General features: G+C 25.2%; 1 protein-coding gene across 1 annotated transcript in view; it reads left to right on the forward strand.

Annotated features, from left to right (window-relative positions):
• The window catches only part of LOC122503425 (protein O-mannosyl-transferase TMTC2), a 319,531-nt gene that overhangs the window by 235,378 nt on the left and 57,453 nt on the right, over positions 1–26,700 (forward strand). Inside the window, exon 6 of the mRNA XM_043613958.1 lies at positions 6,115–6,200. Coding sequence (XP_043469893.1) covers positions 6,115–6,200 — 86 coding nt within the window. The remainder of the gene's footprint in view (positions 1–6,114; positions 6,201–26,700) is intronic.

Below are 26,700 nucleotides of genomic sequence, written 5' to 3' on the forward strand. Positions count from 1 at the left end.
AGATTGACAAGTTATGTCAATTTGAATTAATCGTTCGATCAATCAATTAATGTATGTCCATCTATATCTCAAAATAGAGGAGAGTCACTAAAGGGGGATTAATGAAGCCTCACTCCAACTCTTGACCAAATCCCATATGGCTCTACTTCATGGTACCTCCCCGCACCAATGCTGTTAGCAATGCTGTAGCCGATAAGCGCAGATAAATACCAATTGTGCCCTGTTTCCCATTTCCCTGAATAAACCCGACTAAAAGGGTTTCGATTTGAAATCAAAGTTGTTTCAACTTTGCATAATACTGCTTTCTGCACTGTTAATGCGAAAAACAAAATGAAACTCAAGTTTACAATAGTTGAAATAAATATCTTGTCTCTTTAGCATTGCTATGAGGATATTATTGAAAATACAACTTTTTTTTTTTAAACATGAACACTGAATTTTATACATTAAGCCGCAAAATAGTGCAGCAAGAAAAAAAATATTGATTCAAAAGCATCAATGCTAATAAATTCAACTTTTTTGAAACAATAGTTTCTATATTGAATGAAGTTAATACGTATTAAAAATTTAAATTATTAATTAATCCAGACGTAATATGATTTTTTTTTCTAAATTAGTAGTTAAAGCAAGTTTTAGTCAGACGTAATATTCTATGCTTATAACTTTTTCTAAAAAGTAATAAAAACTAGGATAGTCAAACATTAACAAGTTTAAGCAATCAAAAGAACCTTTTTTTCCTTTTTTTCTAAATCAGTAGTGAAAACTTGCTTTCGTCAGACATAATGCCAAATCTATGGTATTTTTAATAATAATTCAATAATAATAAAACAATAATATTGAAATGGCACTTTTTTTAAACAAGTAGTAAAAACAAATTAAGAACTACTCTTTGTAAATAAGTAGTGAAAACTATGTTTCGTCAGACATACACTAACAAAAAATTATTTGATTCAAATAAAAATTTATTTAATAATAGTAAAATAATTTGTTATTACTTTTTCATAGCCAGTAGTGAAAACAAGTTTTCGTCAGACGTAGCATTGATTTATTGGTACTTTTTCAAAATGAGTAGTTAAAAATTAGATTTAGTCAGACATAATATAACATTTTTTTTTCTAAATCAGTGGTACAACTGATTTTTAGCAAGACGTAAAATTCAATGTTAATTAATAATTCTAAAACTAGTAGTGAAAAAATGTTGTATTCAGACATTGCACTAAATTTAGTTACTTTTTCTTCATCATAGTAGTAGATAAACAAGTTTGGGTCAGACACAATATTCAAATTTGAAACATCTTTATTTTCAGTACTGAAAACTTGGTTTAGTCAGACATAATACTAAATTTATGGACTAAAACTTGTTTTTACTACTTATTTTATAAAAAATACGAAAAATAGTATGTGATGTCTGACTAAAACTTGTTTTTACTACTTATTTTGAAAAAATACGAAACATAGGAAATGAAGACTGACTAAAACTTGTTTTTACTACTCATTTTGGAAGAATATAAAAAATTCCATATGACGACTGAGTGAAACTCGATTTTAGTACTTATTTTAGTAAAATATGAGAAATAAGAAATTATATGTTTGACTAAAACTTGTTTTTATTATTTATTTTAGTAAAATACGAAAAAATAAATATGACGACTGACTAAAATTTGTTTTTACTACTTATTTTGGAAAAATGCCAAAAATTGGATATGACGTCTGACTAAAACTTGTTTTCTTCAATTATTTTTAAAATATATAAAAAATTTAATATTTTAGTCATATGGAAAATTGGATATGACGTCTAACTTAAATTTTTTACTACTTATTTTAGTAAAATACGAAAAAATTAATATGACGTATGAGTAAAATTTGTTTTTACTACTTAATTTAAAAAAAAATACAAAATAATGGGTTTTTTCGCATGACAAAAACTTGTTGTTACTACTTAATTTGAAAAAAAGGAAAAATAGGTAATTATGTGTGAGTACAACTTGTTTTTTTCATTTGTTTTGGAAAAATATGAAAAATTGGATATGACGTCTGACTAAAACATGTGTTTACTACTTATTTTAGAAAAATACAAAAAAATACAATATGACTTCTGACTAAAACTGGTTTTTACTACTTAGTTTGAAAAAAACGAGAAATAGAAAATTATGTCTGACTAATACTTGTTTTTACTACTTATTTTAGAAAAATACGAAAAATTGGATATGACGTCTGACTAAAATTTTTTTTTACTATTTATTTGAGTAAAATACGAAAAAATATATATGACGTTTGACTAAAAGTCTAAAACCTGTTTTTACTACTTAATTTGAAAAAAATACAAAAAATGGGTTATTTCGTATGACTAAAAGTTATTGTTACTACTTAATTTGAAAAAAACGAAAAATAGCTAATTATGTCTGAGTACAACTTGCTTTCTTAATTTATTTAGGAAAAATATGAAAAATTGGACATGACGTCTGACTAAAACCTGTGTTTACTACTTTTTTTTGAAAAATACGAAAAATAGTATGTCACGTCTAACTAAAACTTGTTTTTACTACTTATTTTAGAAAAATACGAAACATGGGAAATGAAGTCTGACTAAAACTTGTTTTTACTACTTAATTTGAAAAAACGAGACTGTCCACTTCAGACACATTTCCCTTATCATTGATTGAAAATATAGCATTTTTTTCTCAATGTAAATTCAAATTAAATTCATGACATTTTTTATGAAAATAGTTTTTGCAATAACTTTTTATTTTATGGGTCAATTTCAGAAATATCAAATTTACAGTTTCGTGGATATGAAATTTTATTTTCATTCATGATTTTTTTTTTTTAAAGAGTTTTTTTTGTAATTGCACTCATTGATATGGAACTGAATGTAATGAAGTGTTACGCAACACTCTGTTACACTCAAAAAGTCCGTTATGAAACCAGATCCGTACCAATATTAGCGATAGCATACTATCTGCACCGCAATATTGGAGAATCGATAAAGGCTTTCTAAACCAGACTAGTTTTCCCAGAAATAGCTTGCATTCTTCAAGATAATTTTAAAATATGCTAGAACAAGAGAACTGAGAGTTAAGTCACGAAATCGTTTTAAAAGAATGCTCGCACAAGCCACTTTCTCAAGTTTAAAAGATTTTTAATCTTCTCCATACTTCAAACCACTGAAATTTAAATCGCTTTATTGCTAAATAACTTTTTCCAATCATATTATCAAGTTAAATTTTTTTTAATATGTAATTTTTTTAAACGACATAGCTTAAAAAAAATTAGATATTAAAAAATACTTCATAAAGATATATGTGAATAATTTTAATCGATTGAACAAAAAGAAAAATTGATGTTTATATAAAATACTTTATTCGATAACTTCTTGAATTTGCATTTTTTTCCCCTAGAGGTACATTTTTGAAGTGCATGGCAATAAATATTCTCACAGGTACATAAATTGAACGTTAAGTTTTATGAGAAAGAAAGCTTAGAATGTTTTGTATTAGGTCTCACGCTCGAGCCCTTACGCCCAAAAGGGAAGATTTATTTCACAGGGCTAAGGATTTATTTTAATGCATTCTTTCATTAATTTGTTATTTCCTTCAGATGTGCTTCCCTTAATAGGTAAAATTCTATAGAATTGAAAATTCTCTTTTTATTTGAATTTATGGATCAATCAATGTTAATAACGTCAGTTCTAATTAGACATTACATTTTACTATTATTTTCAAAACTTTCTTTACTTAAGAATAAACTCCATTATAGGTGGATTTGCATGAAAATTACATACTCCATACATGCAACACAATATCCTCAATTAAGTCTTAAAGACTTTTTAATATCTTCATTAGATGAGGGAAATTATTGACTATACCCGCAAACAGTTTCTCGTGAAATAAATGAAAATTCAGCGTATAGTAATATTATATTCTCAATATTGTTGAAATTTTAATTTATTTTGAAGGACCTTTATATTGTTAAAGTCCAGAAATGATCATTTAAAATTTCTCATATTCAATAACTATTAAAAATTAATTAAACCATATAAAAAATTCTATTAAAAGTTTCATTCAATATTTAAATATTTTTTTAATAATGAAATTAGTTATTGTAACTAACTTTTCTCGATTATTATTTTCCAGAATTTTAATAAAAATTTTTCAAAAAAAATCAATTGATTTTTAATAAAACTTTAGGAAATTAAAATTTTTTAAATTTATTTCAAAAAATTTCCATTACTTAACTTGTTTATAAAAATTCAATAATCTTAAGAAAACGGAATGGAAATATATTTAAAAATCTAATTTTTGAGAATTTCAAAAACAATTTTTCGAAAATTTAACACAATAATCAATTTTACTACTGCTTTAGAGAAAAGAAATAAAAATTAAAGATTACGTCTGACCAACAGTTTTAAATTTAAATGTAACGTCTGACTAAAAATTGCTTATACTACTGATGATGAAAAAGTAACCAAATTTAGTGATATGTCTGACTATAACATTTTTTACTACTGGTTTTAGAAAAAGTAGTAAACCTTCAATGTTACGTCTGACTAAAAATTTCTTGTACCACTGATTTAGAAAATACTAAAAATGTGAAATTTTGTCTGACTAATTTTAATTTTTCACTGCTTATTTTGGAAAAGTAGCAATATTTAAATGCTACGTCTGACTAAAAATTGTTTTCACTACTGGTTATGAAAAAGTAATAACCAATTTTTTTACTTTTATCAAGTAAATATTTATTTGAATCAAATAATTTTTTGTTAGTCTATGTCTGACTAAACATAGTTTTTACTACTGACTTAGAAAAACTGACAATAATTCATTGACACGTTTGACTGAAACTTATTTTTATTACTAGTCTATTAAAAAATACCATAAATTTAGTATTCTGTCTGACAGAAGCAAGTTTTTACTACTGATTTAGAAAAAGTACAAAAATTTACATGTTACGTTTGCCTTAATCTTGCTTTCACTACTGATTTAGGACTTTAACTACTAATTTAGAATTTTTCCTACTAATTAAGTTACATTGTCTGACTAGAACTTGCTTTAACTACTGATTTAGAAAAAGTACTACAATTTCAGTATTATGTCCGGCTGAACCTAGTTTTTACTACTGATTCAGAAAAAAAAGAAAAAATAGGTTCATTTGACTGCTTAAACTTTATTATGTCTGAGAATCCTAGTTTTTACTACTGTTTTAGAAAAAGTGATAAGATTAGAATATTACGTCTGACTAAAACTTACTGTAACTACTGGTTTAAAAAAAAAAGAAAAAAGTATATTATTACGTCTGGATTAAACATTCTTTAACTACTTATTGTGGAAAAAAGGGAAAATTTAGTGCTATGTCTGACTAAAAATTAATTTTACTACTGGTTTAAAGAAGGATTATATATGAATTTTTATACGTCTGACTTAATCTACTTTTTTCTACTGATTTATAGAAAGTACAAAAAATAAAATGTTATGTCTGACTTAAAGTTGCTTTCACTACTGTTTCATGAAAAATATAAAATTTTAGGTACCATGTCTGACTGAAATTTGTTATTACTACTGATTAACGAAACTTACAAAGAATTTAGTGTTATGTCTGACTAAAAGTTGATTTCACTACTGGTTTGAAAAAAATGTCTATGAATTTTCTATTACGTCTGACACAAATCTACTTTTCATAACTTATTGTCTGACTAAAACTTGATTTCCCTACTGGTTTGAAAAAAATTTCTATAAATTTTCTATAATGTCTGACACAAATATATTTTTCACAACTTATTTCTATAAAAAGTACAAAAAATAGTCATTTCCACTTTTTTCCCCTACTTTTGCAATGGGAGGTATAATCAATCCATTCTCATTTATCTTACGAATTAATATTTATAGACTCATAATTGCCCCGGAAATATTTTAGATCTTCATTTTGAATTATGAATTTAATTATATTCGCGGTAAGTGTGGTTAAAGGGGTCTTGATCCTTCTGAAAGTGAAAAATTTCAGTTCAATTTGCCGTGAAAATTTGCTTCGGGGTTTAAAATAAAGACTCGTAGATTAATTTCCTGACTGCATTTCCCGGAGGAAATTAATTTCATTATTTTCTTTTTGGTCTTGTTTCAGTGGGATATTACAACAAGGCAGACGGAACTACGAGGAGGCCATTCTCAGCTACCAGAGAGCGATTCACTTTCGGCCTTCTTTAGCCCGTAAGTAACTACCTGCTGGGACGTAGACGATAGGTACAAATCACTGGGGTTTAGACCTTATGGCGTAGAGTTAAAAATGAAAAATCGACTGACAAACCTTTTGCATTTTTATACTAGAATGCATTTTATTCAACAGTGAATATAAAAGTTGAATAAAAGTAGTTTCATTTAAAATTTTAAAAATTCTTTTTTTTTTTATTTTTGTAAAGTAATATTTGCCAATTTTTGTTTTTATTTTTTCAATATTTGAAAATTGATTGATAAATCGAGGTTTGATTGCTTTTTGAAGAATATACAAAAAGGATAATAACAATGTAAGTGAAAAAAAGAATTTTTCAAATTATAGAGGTTTACCTCAGGTAGAATAAAAAGGCGCAAAGTCAAGTAATTCGAGAATCAGCGATTTTTTTCAAATACCGAGTTCCATTTCGATTCCGCTGAATGTTCATTTTCAACTATACTCTTTGATCAGTCGGAAACGTTTCGATGTGTGTGTGTGTGTGTGTCTGCATCATTTAAAGATGCAAAATCCGTTAAATTTATGCATTTCTGAAAAATTCGTAATTTTGCTAAAGTTAAAAATGTTATCAAAAGGGAAAAATTTCCGTCATATAAAAATTGTCGAGGAGATAATAACTATATTAATCTCCGTATTCTTTCATTCATTCTGTTCGCAGTTTGAAGTTAGTTTTTTGTGTATGCTTTTGTTTTTTATTCTTTAAAAAATATTCTTTGACAAATCGAAAATATGCAGGTATTTTTTCATGATTTGTAATAAAACAATATTAGAAATTAGAAAATTAAAAAAAAATTATGATCAACAAATGAAAAATATAACCATTTTGATTGTTATATTTTTTCTATAACAAATTTCGTTTGACTGATCTAAATTATCGTGCAAAATTATTCTCCTTTTTATTTATAAAAAAAAAGTTATAATAATTCAAAAATAAATTATAATAAAACATACATTATAATAATCGTAAGTTTCCTTTCCGTTAGCAAATTATCTGCATTCATTTGTTTGTTTTGAAAATTAAATTTTGTGGGTTAAGTATTGGCATTTTTTATATTTTTTAATGTCAAACTTTTTAATGTGTTTTGATGTGTTTCAATGGTTATGTACATTAAATTATGGACACATACCTGCCGAGTAAATGATAATTATAAAGTTAAAAATTCAATTAAACAACCAATGTATAGAATTAAAATTTTGGGGCTATGGTACGCCTAAAATTTACCAGGCATTTTTTTCTCGTTGTTTCTAAAAACGAATTTCGAATTTTTTTTAATTTGATGCTTTGGTAAAAAATCTAAACTTATCAAAATTTATCAAAAGTTAAAAAATCCGAATTTCTTAAAATTCAACATTTTTTCCTCTCTTTTATGGGATTTAGCTTCATTATTTTTGTGCTCTTGGAAAATACTTTACTTATTAAATAGTCTCGACTCTTTGGTAAAAAATCTAAACTTATCAAAATTTATCAAAAGTTAAAAAATCCGAATTTCTTAAAATTCAACATTTTTTCCTCTCTTTTATGGGATTTAGCTTCATTTTTTTTTGTGCTCTTGGAAAATACTTTACTTATTAAATAGTCTCGACTCTTTGGTAAAAATTCTAAAATTATCAAAATTTATCAAAAATTCAAAAATCCGAATTTCTTAAAATTCAACATTTTTTCCTCTCTTTTATGGAATTTAGCTTCATTATTTTTGTGCTCTTGGAAAATACTTTACTTATTAAATAGTCTCGACTGTTTGGTAAAAATTCTAAAATTATCAAAATTTATCAAAAATTCATAAATCCGAATTTCTTAAAATTCAACATTTTTTCCTCTCTTTTATGGGATTTAGCTTCATTATTTTTGTGCTTTTGGAAAATACTTTACTTATTTAATAGTCTCGACTCTTTGGTAAAAAATCTAAAATTATCCAAAATTTATCAAAAATTCATAAATCCGAATTTCTTAAAATTCAACATTTTTTCCTCTCTTTTATGGGATTTAGCTTCATTATTTTTGTGCTTTTGGAAAATACTTTACTTATTTAATAGTCTCGACTCTTTGGTAAAAAATCTAAAATTATCCAAAATTATCAATAATTCAAAAATCCGAATTTCTTAAAATTCAACATTTTTTCCTCTCTTTTAAGGCATTTAGCTTTATTATTTTTGGGCTCTTCAAAAACACTTTACTTATTTAATAATCTCCACATTTTGGTAAAAAATCTAAAATTTATTATCAAAAATTATCAAAAATTCGAAAAACCTAATTTCTTAAAATTCAACATTTTTTCCTCTCTTTTATGGGATTTAGCTTAATTATTTTTGTGCTCTTGGAAAATACTTTACTTATTAAATAGTCTCGACTCTTTGGTAAAAATTCTAAAATTATCAAAATTTATCAAAAATTCAAAAATCCGGATTTTCTTAAAATTCACTATTTTCTTTCCTATTTTATGGTATTTAGCTTCATCATTTTTGTGCTCTTGGAAAATACTTTACTTATTTAATAGTCTTGACGCTTTGGTAAAAAATCTAAAATTATCAAAAATTCGAAAAAATTCAAAAATCCGAATTTCTTAAAATTCAACATTTTTTCCTCTCTTTTATGGAATTTAGCTTCATTATTTTTGTGCTTTTGGAAAATACTTTACTTATTAAATAGTCTAGACTCTTTGGTAAAAAATCTAAAATTATCAAAATTTATCAAAAATTCAAAAATCCGAATTTCTTAAAATTCAACATTTTTTCCTCTCTTTTAAGGCATTTAGCTTTATTATTTTTGGGCTCTTCAAAAACACTTTACTTATTTAATAATCTCCACATTTTGGTAAAAAATCTAAAATTTATTATCAAAAATTATCAAAAATTCGAAAAACCTAATTTCTTAAAATTCAACATTTTTTCCTCTCTTTTATGGGATTTAGCTTCATTATTTTTGTGCTCTTGGAAAATACTTTACTTATTAAATAGTCTCGACTCTTTGGTAAAAAATCTAAAATTATCAAAATTTATCAAAAATTCAAAAATCCGAATTTCTTAAAATTCAACATTTTTTCCTCTCTTTTATGGGATTTAGCTTCATTATTATTTGAATTTCTATTCAAGAGAAAAAATGGAAAACTAAAAAATTTAGAAACTTTCAAAAATTTCAAGCCTTTTCCATGATTTCCCTGATTTCCAGAATTAGCCTTTTAAAAATTCCATACCATTTCCATGATTTCCATGATTTCCAGATTCTGTAGGAACCCTGCTTTTGTCTGACTTTCTTTTAAATTATCGAATTCAGTGATTTCTGGGGTGAATTTGGTTAAGTTTTAAAATGATTAATTTCAATTTGAATTCGTTTTTTTTAATTTAGAAATTCTGATGTTAATTTAATTCTTTTTTCGTTATGCACGGAAAAAAATATTTAGCTGGATAAACTACAGATTTCACTTTAGTAGCGAAATTTTTCAGTGCTTCAATTAATACTTTCGTTATTCTAGAGAAACTTATCGCTATTTCAAGTAAAACTTTTTTCAGTGTGTAATAATTATTATTTTTTAAAAAAGTATTTAAATTAAAATGGGTTTATAAAATAAGCAATAATGTGGCTAGTTTGTAATAATTAATTTTAAAAATATTAAAAATTTTGTACCTTCTTTATTTTGACCTTATTTTGACCTTCTTTATTGTATTTTAGACTTTTGTACAAAATTTCTGCTCGATTTATTAAATATTTACGTAGAGAAAAGTGATCGAAAAATTTTAGTCACATTTTCTTTATAGAAAAATTGTGGTAAAATATAGTAGAAGAAATAAATTTTCTCCCTCAAGTGTAAAATTAGCGAGGTGAAAAGAAAAATGTACTTGTATATAAGTATTTCCGTTATTTGTAATAGAATGGATCGAATAAACGTCAGTTTGAATGAATGTGGTGTTTAGCGAGATGTTGAGTGCTTTACCAATTGTTCACTATACACTGGTGGATGGAATAACATTTCACAAAGGAATGCGACATATTTAGTTACGGAACTCAGTGATGCCTCCATCAAACATCTACCCACAGAAATGTAACTCCGTGAGTTTCTCGACTGAAAACCCCCTCCTCCCCCCTCTTTTCCGGTTGCAGGAAGCTCAAGGCGAAGGGACCCCCCTTCTACTTGAAGCTCGTCAGCAATAACGTACTACTTGCTGTGTCAAGCTTGAACCACCCAAACACTCTTCATCCCACACACAGCTCCACAAACCCATTCTATCTTCGTCTTTCCTAATTTTCCTCTAATACCATCCTATACCCTATTGAAAGTCACATCGATCAGCTAGCTGGATGCCAAGGCTCCTTTTATTATCAACGATATCGCCTTCAAGGGAAGCTGCCCTTTTAAAAGTGCTCACTGAACCAAACACTATTCACTGATCGATCATATTGCAAAAAGCTTAGGCGAGACACTTAAAGAGAATCAGGTGAAAAGAGTCACTGAAAGTGGATTTTGTTGTTTGACGTCTCTAAAGAAAAGAAGTTGAAAGTCAAATTTTTCTTCTTTTCAATTGCAAAAAAAAAGGGGAAAATTTATACAATTTTCCTCTGTAATATACAGATAGAAACACCTGGCGTGAAATTGAATTTACTAAATTTTTGTTTACATTCTTCTCTTCACTTTACGATTATAAAGAATTTCAAAAATTTTACATCAAAATGAAATAAAACTAGCAAATTCTCTCTCACTTTTTTTAAAAATAAAATTAGCAGTTTTAAAAATAATAGAACTTAAAAATTTCCAGGTATAAAGAAAAATAGGGTAAATTTTTTTATAATTTTTTTATTTATAATAAAACTTCGAGTCTTCGATTTCTTCATATTTTATAATAATTAAAGATGACCAAGTAATAAAATCATTATTTTATATTATAAGAATATTATACTTCTTCAAAATTATTTTCATTATTTCAATTCAATTATTATTTTCATAAATTTTTAACTACAATTTTTCTTTTTATCTGTTATTTTTAATAATTTTCGAAACAGTTCTTTGGCAATTTTCAAATCCACTTGTTTACAATATTCAATTTCACGAAATTTCAATTATTCCTAAATTCTTTAATTAAATGCATATTAGAAAATAAAAACTTGAAATAATATAAAAGAAAATTCAATTAAACTTTTTCGAAAAAATTAATTTCAAAATACAATTATTTCTAAAAATTCACTCTATATTTCTTTTAATATTCAATTATAATCTAAAATTTTAACTGAACTTCATTTTCATGAAATGAAAATAAATTTTTATTTGAAAATTCTACAAGAATTTAATTATTTAAATGCAAAAGTAAATAATTTATGGAATAATTTAATGTTTCTCAAAATTCAATTCTCATAAAGAATTTTAGTAACAAATTTTTAAATAATTGAATTCTTTTTGTCAAATTTTATTAAAATTTGCATAAGCATAATTACTTTTTTCAAGGAATTTAATTATAATTGTATGAAAAATAATTGAAACGCTGCGATGAGTTTTATGAGAATTTACAAATTTATTCGTTTACAATTCTTTACAAAATTTCAATTAATCGGAAATTCTGCATTGAAAAATATATTTTGAAAAATAAAAACTTGAAATAATTTCAATAAAAATTCTATTTAACTTTTAAAAAGAATTAATTCTACAGAATTTTTTGTCAAAAATATGAAAAATTAAGAATTTGAATGATTTTAGTTTGAAACTTTTTCAAAAATTAATTATTTATAAAAATCCACGTTATAATGCTTTTAATATTTAATTGTAATCGAAAATTTTAACTGAAATTCATTTTTAAAACCATTTTTTATTAGTAAATTTTACGAGAATTCAATTATTTAAATACATAAATAAATAATTTATTAATTTCATGTTTCTTGAAATTAAATTCTTATAAAAAATGTTATTAACAAATTTTTTAAATCAATAAATTCTTTAGACGAATTTTAATCAAATTTTTAAGAATAATTACATTTTTTGAGGAATTTGATTAAAATTGCATTAAAAATAATTGAAATTTTGCAATGAATTTTATTATTTATAAAAATAATTCAATTTCTAAAAGAATTTAATTATTTATAAAAATAATTCAATCCTTGTAGAAATGTTATTATTTATGAAAATAATTGAATTATTGCGAAGAAATTTAATAAAAAATTTGTAAAAAATTGAATTCCTGTAAAATTTTTTATTATTTATGAAAACAATTAAATGTTTGCGTAGAATTTTATTCAAAATTTTTTTTTAATAATGGGATTCTTTTGGAAAATTTTATTGAAATAGATATTGAAAATTATTGAATTTTAGAAAACTTTTGGAAATAATTGAAATTTTGACAAGAATTTGATTTAAATTTTGTAAAATAATTGAATATCAGAGAATAATTTTATTATTTATAAAGAGAATTGAAATTTTGATGAGAATTTTTAAAAATTTTTGAACACAATTAAATTTAGTAAATATTTTACTATGTTAATTAGTAAGTTAGTAACCAAGTTAGTAACTAACTTATTAACTTACTATTCTCCCTGGAGAATCTAAATTCGTTAAATTTTTACAAATCGTTGATTTTGGTGTTTTATTTGAGATAAAATTTCATTCATAGTTAAAAATAACACCAAAATAGATTATTTTAATCCTTTTTGGTGTTAATTTAATCCTAGAGGGATTAAACTGTTGCAGATTATTTTAATCCATTCTGGTGTTATTTTAACACCTCACGTTTTACTGTGATTATGTCTGACTAAATCTAATTTTCACTACTGATTTGGAAAAAATACCAATAATTAAACACCACGTCTGACTAAATCTAATTTTCACTACTGATTTGGAAAAAATACCAATAATTAAACACCACGTCTGACTAAAACTTGTTTTCACTACTAGTTTAGGCAAAACACCATAGATTTAGTATTATGTCTGATAGAAGTAAGTTTTTACTACTGACTTAGAAAAATTCTTAATATTATGTCTGGCTGAAACTTGCTTTAACTACTAATTTAGAAGAAAATACGAAAAAAGCATATTACGTCTGACTTGAACATTCTTTTACTACTGATTACGAATGAGTAGGAAATATTCAGTACTACTGATTAAGGAAAATTACGATGAATTTAGTGTTATGTCTGACTAAAATTTTATTTCACTACTGATTTAAAGAAGGTTTATACATTTAATTTTTATATGTCTGACTTAACCTGGTTTTTACTACTGATTTATAAAAAGTACAAAAAATTAAATTCATCCAAAATTTTCATTTAATCATTAACTTTAAACGAATCTGATATTTAAAAATTATTCATTAATATAGATCATTTTTCATTTTGTACAACAGTAAATTTATTAAATTAAATGTTTTTTTTACAAACGGTGAAATATATGTACTACACGTTTTTTAATTATATATTTTTCGAAACATTCTTTAATATACTTTAATATACTACCTCAGTACCTCTTAAATCCAAGTGCAGTCTTTCGTGGAAACTCCGGCAGTAATCCATTGTTTCAAAAATGCATACATTATTGCATTATTGGAATGGAGTTTATAACCAGACAGATGATATTTCAGTAGACTGGCGAGGAAACAAATTTATAGTTTGATGTTACTTATCTGATCTGCTAATTGAAACATCAAATTTACAGACGAATGCATAGACGCTACTCGAACTCGATTGTAACACATCTCATAATTTAATACGGTTCCATTCATATTCCACTCGAGATATCCTCCCATGCTTCGATCAAATTGCATTCTGATACGCTTAACAAGATAGAAATTCTCTTATTCTAATTACCTGTCTGCGCACCTACACTTACAGAAATTATTATAGACTAATAAATTTCATATATATATATGCTTTAATTATTACTATATTTTTTTTAAAAAAGAATTTTTAAAATAAAGTTTCAAAAAGGATCTTTAAAAAGAATATTCTTTCATATTTTTTCATTTCGCAAAAAAAATGTAATTTTACACAGCAAATAACTAATTCACTCTTTTCTCGTGAAAATAAAAAAAAATCTGTTCTCATCTCTACATTAATTTAAATTCATTTAATTTTCTTATAAAATGAATAATTCCAAATGAATTTCATGAATTTAAAACGTAATGCTTCTTTTGTATAATACAAATGAGAAAATGTTTTTTTCTCTTTATACCGTGATGTATTAAATTAATTTCATTTTACTATGCCACTATATAAAGTATTTATGTATATATACAAATTTTCTTCGAAAATCTTGTGAAAAAGATTTAAAATTTAGTATATTTCTTAAGGAATTTCATGGGGGATAAATGAATGGAACATCTAGGAGATTTTACACTTATATTGCAAAGTACGTTTTAATCTCCGCGTGAACCAGCACACGATAAGCAGCGTTTCCCTTCGCCCCCACCAACCTTTCTCCTTTTACTCCCTTTTCTCAAACCCAGCTTTACCAGCGTGACTTTGAGAAAAGACAAATAAAAGGAAACAAGACGTCATAAGCTACGGCAAGATTAAACAAATTTCAAACTTTATGAAAATGTAATCTCACAGTTAAAAAAAAAAAGAAGGGAAAAATTTCAAGAAAATTATATAACTTGTGTATAGAAATATATTAATATTATAAATAGATATAAATTTAATGATTTGTTTTAATACTGAAAGGTACTCTTAGTTTTAGTTTTATTTTTTTATTTTTTTATTTTCTACTCTTATTTTTTTTTATTCTTTTTTACTCTTATTTCTAAAGTGACTGGCTAGAGTCACGTCTAGAGAGTAAGATTTTATTGCAGTCATGCCTATAACGTTGTCGGTTAAAAATTTCTTATAGTTGTGCTTAATTTTCTCGGGCTTTTTTTCTATTTTCTGGGTTTTTTTCTTCATTTTACGAGGAAAGTGGAATATCTGCATAATCCTTGGAGATCTACTTTCAAGGCAAATACCTGAAGCCAGTACTCCTATAGGCTATATCTGCCTATGCTCTAGCACACCTTCTATAAAAACCACACCCTTTTTGGGACCAAATTTTTCTTGTGATTCTATCGTCAAGAGCTTTAAAATTCTCTTGATATACTTATTTAACTATTTTCAGTTCTATATAGTTCTGATTTAATGTAAAGATTTTTTTTCAACATACGTTTTTGTAAAAATGAAAAATATTTTTAAATACCTTTTGAATTTTTAGTAATTGATTCCAGATAGCGCATATGTATTCTGGCAGCAATCTTGGCGTGAAAGTTTACTATAATATATATTATATAAAGTTTACTATAATACTAATGAAGTATTATGTCTGACGAAACGTAATTTTCACTACTGACATAGAAAAAGAATTATAAATTAAAACTTACGTCTGACCTGAAACTGATTTTACTACTAATTCTCCAAAAACACTATAAATTTAGTATTATGCCTGACGAAACATAAATTTTACTATTATTAATTTTAACTACTTATTTTTACTTATTAGAATTTAAAAGTCAGATCTGACTTGAAATTTCTTTTACTACTACTATGTCTGACAAAAAGCTGGATTTAACTACTGATTTAAACAAGAGTATACAATAATTTTTGTTTCTTTGATTAAACCTAGTTTTCACTACTGATTTAGAAAAAGTTTGAAAAATTGAAGTCTAATTACAACTTGCTTTAACTACTGACTTAGAAAAGGTACGAAAAAAATATTACGTCTTAGTAAAATATTATTTTACTACTGATTGCGAAAAAGTAGAAAAACTTTAGTTTTATGTCTGATTAAAATTTGATTTAACTACTAGTTAACCCAGTTTTTACTACAGATTTAAAAAAAAGTACAAAAAATTAAATATTACGACTAAATAACGAAACATAGTATTATCAACTTATTTAGCTGAAGTTTAGAAAATTGTAAGTTACGTCTGACTAAAACTTGTTTGTACCACTGATTTAGAAAAAAATGAAAATGTGATATTTTGTCTAACTAAATCACTACTAATTTTAACTACTTATTTTGAAAAAGTACCAATAATTCAATGCTAGGTCTGACTAAAACTTGCTTTTACTACTGTTTATGAAAAAGTAATAACCAATTTTTTTACTATTATCAATTAAATATTTATTTGAATCAAATAATTTTTTGTTAGTGTATGTCTGACTAAACATTGTTATCACTACTTATTTAGAAAGAGCAACATTAATTAGAGATTATATTTAATTAAATGTAGTTATGTTTATCCTAAACTTGTTTTTACTACTAGTTTAGAAAACGTAGTATTAATTCAGTATGTCTGACGAAATGTAATTTTTACTACTGATCTAGAAAGAGAATTAGAAATTAAAAGTTACGTCTGACCTAAAGTTGATTTTACTACTAATTTGGTATTAACTATAAATTTAGTATTATGTATGACGAAACATAAATTTTACTACTTATTTCGAAAGAATATTAGAATTTAGAAGTTACGTCTGACTTGAAGTTGCTTTTACTACTAGTTTAGAAAAAATATCATAAATTCGGTATTATGACTGACAAAACGTAATTTTTACTACTAACTTTGAAAAATCATTAGAAATTGAAAGTTTCGTCTAACCAAAAATTGCGTTTACTACTAGTTTTGAAAAAATACCATAAATTTAGTATAATGTCTGACTCAATTTAATATTCACTACTAATTAAGTATTGATTATTACGTCTGACTAAAACTTGCTTTCACTACTGACTAACTAAAATACGAAAAATTTAGACATATGTGATATAAAAACATTTTTTTATTACTGGATTAGAAAAAATATCATAAATTAAGTATTATGTAAGACTAAGTCTAGCTTTTACTACTGATTTAGGAAAAGTACCAATAATTCAATGCTACGTCTGACTAAATCTTGTTTTCACTATAGTTTATGAAGAAGTACCGTAGATTGAGTGTTGCACTAAAAAAAAGTTTATTTGATTAAAACATTCAGTTACTTGACTATTATAAAATAACTATTTACTTTAATTGAATAATTTTTATTAGTGTATGTTTGACTAATCCCAGTTTTTACTACTAATTTTAATAATTAAATTTTACTAATTAAATTTTAATATTATGTCTGACTTAAACTTGTTTTTACTACTGATTTTCATAACATTTTAATTTTAACTACTAATTTAGAAAGAGCACCATTAATTTGATATTATGTCTGACTAATTGACTATACCTAGTTTTTACTACTGATTTCGAAAAAGTACAAAAAATTCTATGTTACGTCTGATCTAAACTTGCTTATACTACTTATTTAGAAAAAGTACAATAATTAAATTTAGTATTATTTCTGTCGAAATCAAATTTGTACTTTTAATTTAGAAATTCGAGCAAAAAATTAGATTTACATATATAAATTATATATAAAAATAGGGTATCGTACGTCTGACTTAAACTAGAGTTTACTACTGATTTCGCAAAGTATTACCTAATAATAGAATGCTTGTCTGACTAAAACTTTTTTTCACTAATGTTTATGATGAAGTACGATAGATTTAGATTTTACACATTAATTAAAAAACCTATTTGATTCTAATAACCAAATACCTGAGTATTATCAAATAAAAATTTACTTAAATGAAATAATTTTTGTTATCATATGTCTGACTAAACCAAGTTTTCACTACTTATTTAGAAACAACTCAATATATAAAAAGAATATTTGACGTTTGACTTTAATTTGCTTTCACTACTTAGGAAATGTACCAAACATTTATTATTATGTCTGACTAAATTTTAGTTTTACTACTGATTCCGGAAAAGTAGAAAAAAATTTTTACACCGTCATGCAAATTTTTCTCTTACTTTGCAATTTTGAAAGCTGAGCATTATAGCATGAATATTTTTATAAATTTATCAGTTCAGCAATTGTTCTTATTTTCTTACCTATACATTTTACACAATGCAGTTTATTTCTAAGTTTGAACATTAATAATTGCAATGTTATTGAATGAATAAATTCTCCGAAGTGGTCTATCGTGTATTGACGAAATTGTTTCACATTATAAATAATTCAAGATAAATGTCGATTTATCTAAAAAAAATAACTTCATCTTTTACTAAACTTAGAATTTTTATTTGCAGAAAAAAAAAAAAAAATGTGCTTTGGTTAAATCTAAAATCGATACTGGTGCAGTTTTTCTTTTCTTAGCTTCTGTATAACACGATACGTTTTTTCTAGAATTATTAATCGATACATTTTTAAGAGTTTGTTCCGTTGTATTTATATATTCTACATTGAAGCGTCTCTGGTCCTCTCAACACACACACACGCTGTGCACAAATATCAGGACCATCACCTCCAATCGATGTGGCTCGTTTCTCGCGCCTATACTCAACATGCATCCGGATTTTCCGAAATCTATACAGGGTGACCAAAAAAAAAAAAATATATATCACCCAAAAAAGAAAAAAAAAAAAAAAAACCGGAAGCAAGGACAGTGAAATCCAGGAATTCGCTTGGAGCGAACGTGATCTCATTTTAAAACACAAGTCCCCCCTTTAATCTAGTTTTATTGCTAGGTTGTAAAAAAGTTTCCTCTCCTACAAAGCAAGTAAAGAGTTTTGTGCATGATGGTTTCTAGAGTGAAATAGGAAAAAAGTTTCGCTCAAGAATGGCAAGGGATTGAATTGAAATTAGGGTGATCTCCTGCGTATCGATATTCGATGCTCCCAACTATCAGCTTTCGAAACTGCTGCAATTCTGGTTTTCCAACTCTACCCCCGTTGAATATCTTGTGCAATGAGAAGAAGCTGATGGAATTTTTATGATAATTTTCTTCTTGAAAATTCATTTTAAAAAATTTTTACACGTCCTTTTTATCACTCACAGTGTTGATTGAATGTCAAATTTTTGCCCGATTTATTCCACTATTCTCCATTTCAATTAACTTTTTTCCTTCACATTTCTCCTTTGCATTTAATTTTTTTTTAAATATGAATATTCTTCTATTTACAATCAGCATTCAACAGAAGGACAATTTTTTGTACTTAAAATTTTTTATAGTTACTTTTGTTAAAAAAATGTATTTAATAACTTAATTAGTGGAATTGTAAATTGGATACATTAACGAATGAAAATATTCTCCAGGCATAATAATGGAAAAGTGTGATATTAATGGAACACCGTGTGGTTCGTTTTGGAGATATATTCTAAAAAATATAGCACTGGCGGGAACGATTTGGCGCGAATGTGGTGCCTGGCGACCATCCGCAAATTGATGGCCGATCGAGCCACTAATTACTCGAACTGGGCATCTTTTAAAAGCTGGACGCGCTAATTTACGAAAACGCGAAAGAGCGGAAGAGCCAACCGCCGTAAAACACACTGATAAACAGTTTATTACCCATACGTATTCGTTTAGGTGTATAAGATAGACATTTTAAATTTATTGCTCTTTCAGTAATGAAGGCCAAACAAACTCATGCGACGTGTATACAATTTAAAAAAAAAAATTTAAACAACCGTAAAATGAAAAATATTTTTACTTGATCAAATTTTTTTTTTTTTTTACAGAATATTGTTTAATATTGGGTTTTTTTAAATCAATGTAGAGATAATAAAATTATTTTAGAGGAAACGTATTTAAAACAGCCACTCAGTAGGTAGAATGGATAGACGGCATATCCTATTTTTCGTGTTTTTTTCAAAATAAGTAGTAAAAACATAATATCATATTTTTCGTATTATTTAAAATTAAGTAGTAAAAATAAAATTTAGACAGACTCCATATCCGATTTTTCGTATTTTTCCAAAATAAGTAGTAAAAACAAGTTTTAGTCAGACGTCATATCCTATTTTTATTATTTTTCCAACATAAGTAGTAAATACAAGTCTTGGTCAAACGTAAATCCTATTTTTCGAATTTTTTAAAATTAAGTAGTAAAAATAAATTTTCGACTGTTTTTAATTCCTGATTTTACTTTTCTTAAAATAAGTAATAAAAACAAGTTTTAGTCCAAAGTCATATTCTAATTTTCGTATTTTTTAAAATTAATCATAAAAATAAAATTTAATTAGACTTTATATCCCTTTTTTTGTATTTTTCCAAAATAAGTAGTAACAATACTATTTTCCGTAATTTACTAAATTATTAAGTAGTAAAAATAAATTTTAGTCAGACTTCATATCCTATTTTTTGTATTTTTCCAAAATAAGTAGTTAAAATAAGTTTTAGTCAGACATAATTTCCTATTTTTATAAATTAAATAGTCAAAATAAGATGTAGTAAGACGTCATATTCTTTTTTTTAATTCTTCCAAAATAAGTAGTAAAAACAAGTCTTGGTCAGACGTAAATCCTATTTTTTGAATTTTTTAAAATTAAGTAGTAAAAATAAATTTAGAACTGGTTTCATTTCCTGATTTTCGTATTCTTCCAAAAATAAGTAGTAAAAACAAGTTTTAGTCAAACGTCATATAATAATTTTCGTATTCTTTAAAATAATCATAAAAATAAAATTTAGTCAGACTTCATATCCCATTTTTCGAAATTTTCTAAAATAAATAGTATCAACAAGTTTTAATTAACCGTAATATATTTTTTTTTCATTTCTCTAAAAGAAGTACATAGTTAAAAATAATTTAAGTCATACGTCATATTCTATTTTTCGTATTTTTCCAAAATAAGTAGTAAAAATAAATTTTAGTCAGACTTCATTTTCTATTTTTCGTATTTTTTCTAAAGTAGGTAGTAAAAGCATGTTTTGGTCAGACATAATTTCTTATTTTTCTAAATTAAACAGTAAAAACAAAACGTATTTATTAAAATTAAGTAGTAAAAATAAAATTTAGTCAGACTCCATATCCGATTTTTCGTATTTTTCCAAAATAAGTAGTAAAAACAAGTTTTAGTCAGACATAATTTTCTATTTTTATAAATTAAACAGTAAAAACAAGTGTTAGTCAGACGTATTATCGTATTTTTCGTATTTTCCTAAATGAAGTAGTAAAAACAAGTTTTAGTCAAACATCATATACTATTTTTCGTATTTTTCCAAACTAAGTGGTGAAAACTAGTTTTGGTCAGACGTATTATCGTATTTTTCGTATTTTCCTAAATGAAGAAGTAAAAACAAGTTTAATTTAATCCTGTGTTTCATATCATTCTACATTAAATAGTAAAAACAAGTTTTAGTAAGACGTTAAATTCTATTTTTCGTATTTTTCCAAACTAAGTAGTAAAAAAATTTTTGGTCAGACGTAATATAATATTTTTTGTAAGTTACTAAATTAATAAGTAGTAAAAACAAGTTTTAGTCAAACATCATATACTATTTTTCGTATTTTTTCAAAATATGTAGTAAAAACAAAATTTACTTGGACTTAATTTTCTATTTTTCAAATTTTTTTAAAAAATTTTGTAGTAAAAATAAATTTTAGATTGGTTTAATTTCCTGATTTTCGAACTTTTCAAAGTAAGTAGCATTTTCAAAAATAAGTAGTAAAAACAAGTTTTAGTCCAACATCAGATAATAATTTTCGTATTTTTTAAAATTAATCATACGAATAATATATAGTCAGACTTCATATCCTATTTTTTGTATTCTTCCAAAATAAGTAGTAAAAACAAGTTTTAGTCAGACGTTATATCCTACTTTTCGTATTAACTTTGAAGAGATTATTATTTATCAATTTTTTTTTTTATTATTACATTATTTCTAATATAATTGTTATTTATTTATTCATAAGTATAATAATATTCTTCAGGGTTAACACAGATCAAGAATATCAGGAAATTCAGAGAGAGGTCAGGGAAACTCTCTCTGATAATAATTCAATTGTATTAATACAATTATAATTCAACTTCTCGCAGGATATCAAATTGAGATAAGGAATCAAAAAAAGAAAAAAGAAATCAAAAACGTTGCTTTGCAACATTTTTGATTCCTTTTTTTTGTCTAAATTTGAGATCCATAGAAAATAAAACACTTTATCGAACTTGTTTAACTCTAAAGAATTAATATTTAAACGTAATAATAACAACAATAATAATATCGACATTTTAGACACATTTTTCCCTAACTCCATTTTTTTCGAAATGTTTCTAAATAAAAATGTAACTTTGAAAAATATTTTTCAAAGATAGAATAAATAATGAGCATATGTCAATAAAAATTTTCCAGCACTCTTTTCATGTTGAACATTATCATAAATTCCACTTCACCAAAGATAGACGCTCAGGTATATCTTTAATATTGTTTATTCTCGATAGAAAGAGAGAGAGAGAGAGAGCAATGCAAAGAGTTTTCAGAGGGTAATGTGCATTTTTACAAAGTACATAAACAGAGGAAACATGTGATATTGCGATCCATCACTGGAAATACTAGGGGGTGCTTTCTATTCTACACAGTAAAAACACCTTCATCCATTCAACTTGTTTTATTCTTTCTCACCCCCCCCCCTCTCCTCTTGAAAAGAACTGATTCAGAATGCACATTGTGAGTTATAAATTTTTAGTGCTTAAAACACTGGAATATAAAAGTGTTTCTAAAAATGCAATATGCATCATAGACCACTTAGAAACTATTACCTTTTTATGCTCTTCAACTCAAACAATTTCTTTCTTTAAGTCAAATTTTCATATCAAGAATTTTCCTTCAAAAGGGAAATATTTTTCATTATTAAGAACTTTTTATGTTTTAATAAAATTTTTAAGAGCTTTTCAAGAATATATGATGTGAAATTCTGAATAAGTCAACTCTATTTGTGTATATGTGAAAAATGAAAAAGTAATATATGGGATAAATGTAAATAAAAAAGTACTCAGCTTTCAAGTGTTTGTAATTTTTTTTTTTTTTGCTTTTTTTTGGTAGTTGTACAATTTGTATCAATTCCAAATATTATTTTTTAACAATTACCCTTTGTGTAACTAATTTTTTAAAAGTATAAAAATTTGAATATTATTAATTGGATGTTACGTCTGACCTAAAAAATTTCATCACTACTGGATTCGAATAAGTGCCAAAAATTTTGTATTATGTCTGACTACACTTTACTTTTACTACTAATTTAGAAAAAGTAAAAATCGAATGCTACGTCTGTACGTCTGACTATAATTTGTACTCCCTACTGATTCTGGAAAAATACAAAATTTTCATATTATTTCTGACTATTCTGTTTTACTACTGATTCATGAAAAAAAATACGAAAAATAGAATACGTCTGATTTAAACTTACTTTTACTACTGATTCGGAAAAAGTAGAAAAGATAAGATGGTTCGTCTGACTATATCCTGTTTTTACTACTTGTTTGTATATAAAAAATAAAATTGTAAAATAGGATAAATGTAAATAAATTACAACTGTTCTTTCAATTGTTATTTCCTTTTTTTTACAATTTTTGTATTCTAATTATTATTCTTTAACATTTCTCTTTTCTGCAATATAATTATAAGATCCACTTAAAGTAAATATTGAACCGAGCAATTCTTTTTTCTTTTTTTTTTGCACAAAAGGGAGATTAAGTTACTGGGTCAAGTAGGTCAAGTATTCAACTCTTCTGCATTCCATTGCAAATGAACTTACATGGTGTGAATAATAGGTTCGTTGCACAAAATCCGGATTATTATTTACGCTATTCTGCAATAAACTTCAAAACAAATTACAAGCGTGTTGCTGTTGCTTGATGAACTTTGAGTTTCGGTTGGTAGTTTCTTTATGTAGAGGGGTAAACATGCTTGAGTAAGATTTAATGCTCCTGAAATGTATGCTGGACTGAAATAAAACTAACCTTAATGTGCTCTGGCTTAGTTTCGAGGAGACTTGACACAAATGCAGGCCAAATATAATTAGAGTGCGATTCTCCATTTTGCATAAAGTTGCACTTCGTTGGCCTCAATGAGGTGCGCGGATATTCTCCGAAAATTCACTTATGTGAAGGCTAAAATAACGCAGAAGCTAAATTGGCACATTCTTATTTACATAAAATTAAAATTTTCTTGATAAGTGAAAATTAATTTCTTCTGATATTTTGCGAAAGAAATTTTTTTATTTAATACCCCCCTATTAATAGGGAAATGTGTCTAAAATGGCGATCTTAGTGTTAAAGTTAAAGTTAAAGTTAAATCAAGTGTTAGTCAGACATATCACTAAATTGTTCCTACTTTTACACAATCAGTAGTTAAAAAGACTGTTAAAGTCAGACCGAATATAATTATTTTGTACTTTTTCTAAACCAGTAGTTAAAGCAAATTTTAGTCAGACTTGACATTTAATTTTTCAAGCTCATTCTAAGTCAGTAGTAAAAACTAGATTTAGTCAGACATAATACTAAATTAATTTATTTATATTTATTTATATTTTTTCACAAATTATTAAATTTTTTGAATATTCTAGAGATAAATGTTCAAATAACATATAAATATTAATAAATAAATAAAATACATTTAATTTCTAATTATTTAACTATTTATAAATTGTATATTAAGAATACTATTAAACTTATAAATATAAATAACAATGATAACAGAAGTGATTTAATTAATAAAATAATTAATTAAAGTTATTGAAGTATACATTTGAAAATCATAGTCTGTATTAATTTTTTCAAAATAATCATAGATTTAAATTTTCACATATTTGCTAAGCAATGAAAACGAAAATATAAGTAGAAGTGATTACATTTAAAAATAATATACTTGATGTCTCGAACATTCAATTAACTAAAAAGCTCGCACTATGTGATCACCCATACGAGAATGTTTCTCCTATTTTATAACACTAAAGAAATAGTTTTTGTTAAAAATAGCCTATTTTAAAATTTAGGACCTTTTTTGTAAAAAGATAAAAAGTGTGGGGTTTTTTGAAAAATCATATTATTTTTTTAATTTGTATCACAAAATAAAAAAATCATTAACACATTATTTTGAAGCTTTGCGTGGTATTCAGGAAGTTTTTAGGGTTTTAAGCCTGACGAAAAAAGCTTTTTTTGTAATTTTAAATAAAAACTCTCTTTGATAAGTTAATACGAAAAGTAGGATATTATTATTACGTCTGACTAACCTTTGTTTTTACTAATTAATTTAGAAAAATAAATTATAAAGTTTAAGTAAAATTTCTTTTTATTACTTAAATTAGAAGAATACGAAAAATAGGATATTACGTCTGACCAAAACTTGTTTTTACTACTTACTTCAGAAGAATACTAAAAATAAGATATTAAGTCTGACTAATGCTTGATTTACTACTTAATGTAGAAAAATACAAAAAATTGTATATATCTGACAGAAACTCGTTTTTATTTCTTTATTTAGAAAAATGAGAAGAATAGGATACTACTTCTAGCAAAAATTTTTTTTTACTACTTATTTACGAAAAATACGAAAAATAAGAAAAGAAATCTCACTAAAATTTATTTTTACTACTTATTTTGGAAAAATACGAAAAATAGGATATGAAGTTTGACTAAAATTTATTTTTACTTATTTTAATTTAAAAAAATACGAAAAATAGAATATTCCGTCTGACCAAGACTAGTTTTCATCACTTAGTGTTAGTTTGGAAAAATACGAAAAATAGTATATGATGTTTGACTAAAACTTGTTTTAACTACTTATTTTAGAAAAATGCGAAACATAGGATATGACGTTTGACTAACACTTGTTTTTACTGTTTAATTTATAAAAATAGAAAATTATGTCTGACTAAAACTTGCTTTTACTACCTACTTTAGAAAAAATACAAACAATAGGAAATGAAGTCTAACCAAAATTTATTTTTACTACTTATTTTGGAAAAATACAAAAAATAGAATATGACGTATGACTTAAATTATTTTTAACTATGTACTTCTTTTAGAGAAATGCAAAAAAAGGATATTACAGTTAACTAAAACTTGTTGATACTATTTATTTTAGAAAATTTCGAAAAATGGGATATGAAGTCTGACTAAATTTTATTTTTATAATTATTTTTAAAAATACGAAAATTATTAAATGACGTTTGACTAAAACTTGTTTTTACTACTTGTTTTTGAAAGAATACGAAAATCAGGAAATGAAATAAGTCCTAAATTTATTTCTACTACTTAATTTTAAAAAATTCAAAAAATAGGATTTACGTCTGACCAAGACTTGTTTTTACGATTGGGGTACAAAAGTTCCAAAACGGAAGTTCCAATCGAAAAATTCCAAGAAAAAAGTTCCAAAATGAAAAGATCCAAAATTTATTTTTCCAAAGTACAAAAGTTCCAAAGTCCAAAATGTCCAAAATATAAATTTACCAATGTGTGAAATTTCCAAAAAAAATTTCCAAAATAAAAAGTGTTGAATTGTTAAATAAGTGAAAAGTATTGGAGTTGTTTGAAAAAATAAGGCATCTCCAATAATTCACATTATTTTTTCTATCTGAATGCTTGTAATACAGAAATCCTTCGATATGTAAATAATTTTTTTTCGACTTGTATTAATTCTACCATAATTAAAATTTACAATTTAATATAATTTCACTGTTCACTATTTTATAGTTTAAATAAAATTTTAAATTAAAATAAAATTTTTAATTTTACTAATT

This window comes from Leptopilina heterotoma, unplaced genomic scaffold (genome assembly GCF_015476425.1).
Source record: "Leptopilina heterotoma isolate Lh14 unplaced genomic scaffold, ASM1547642v1 Lhet_261, whole genome shotgun sequence".
NCBI lineage: Eukaryota > Metazoa > Arthropoda > Insecta > Hymenoptera > Figitidae > Leptopilina > Leptopilina heterotoma.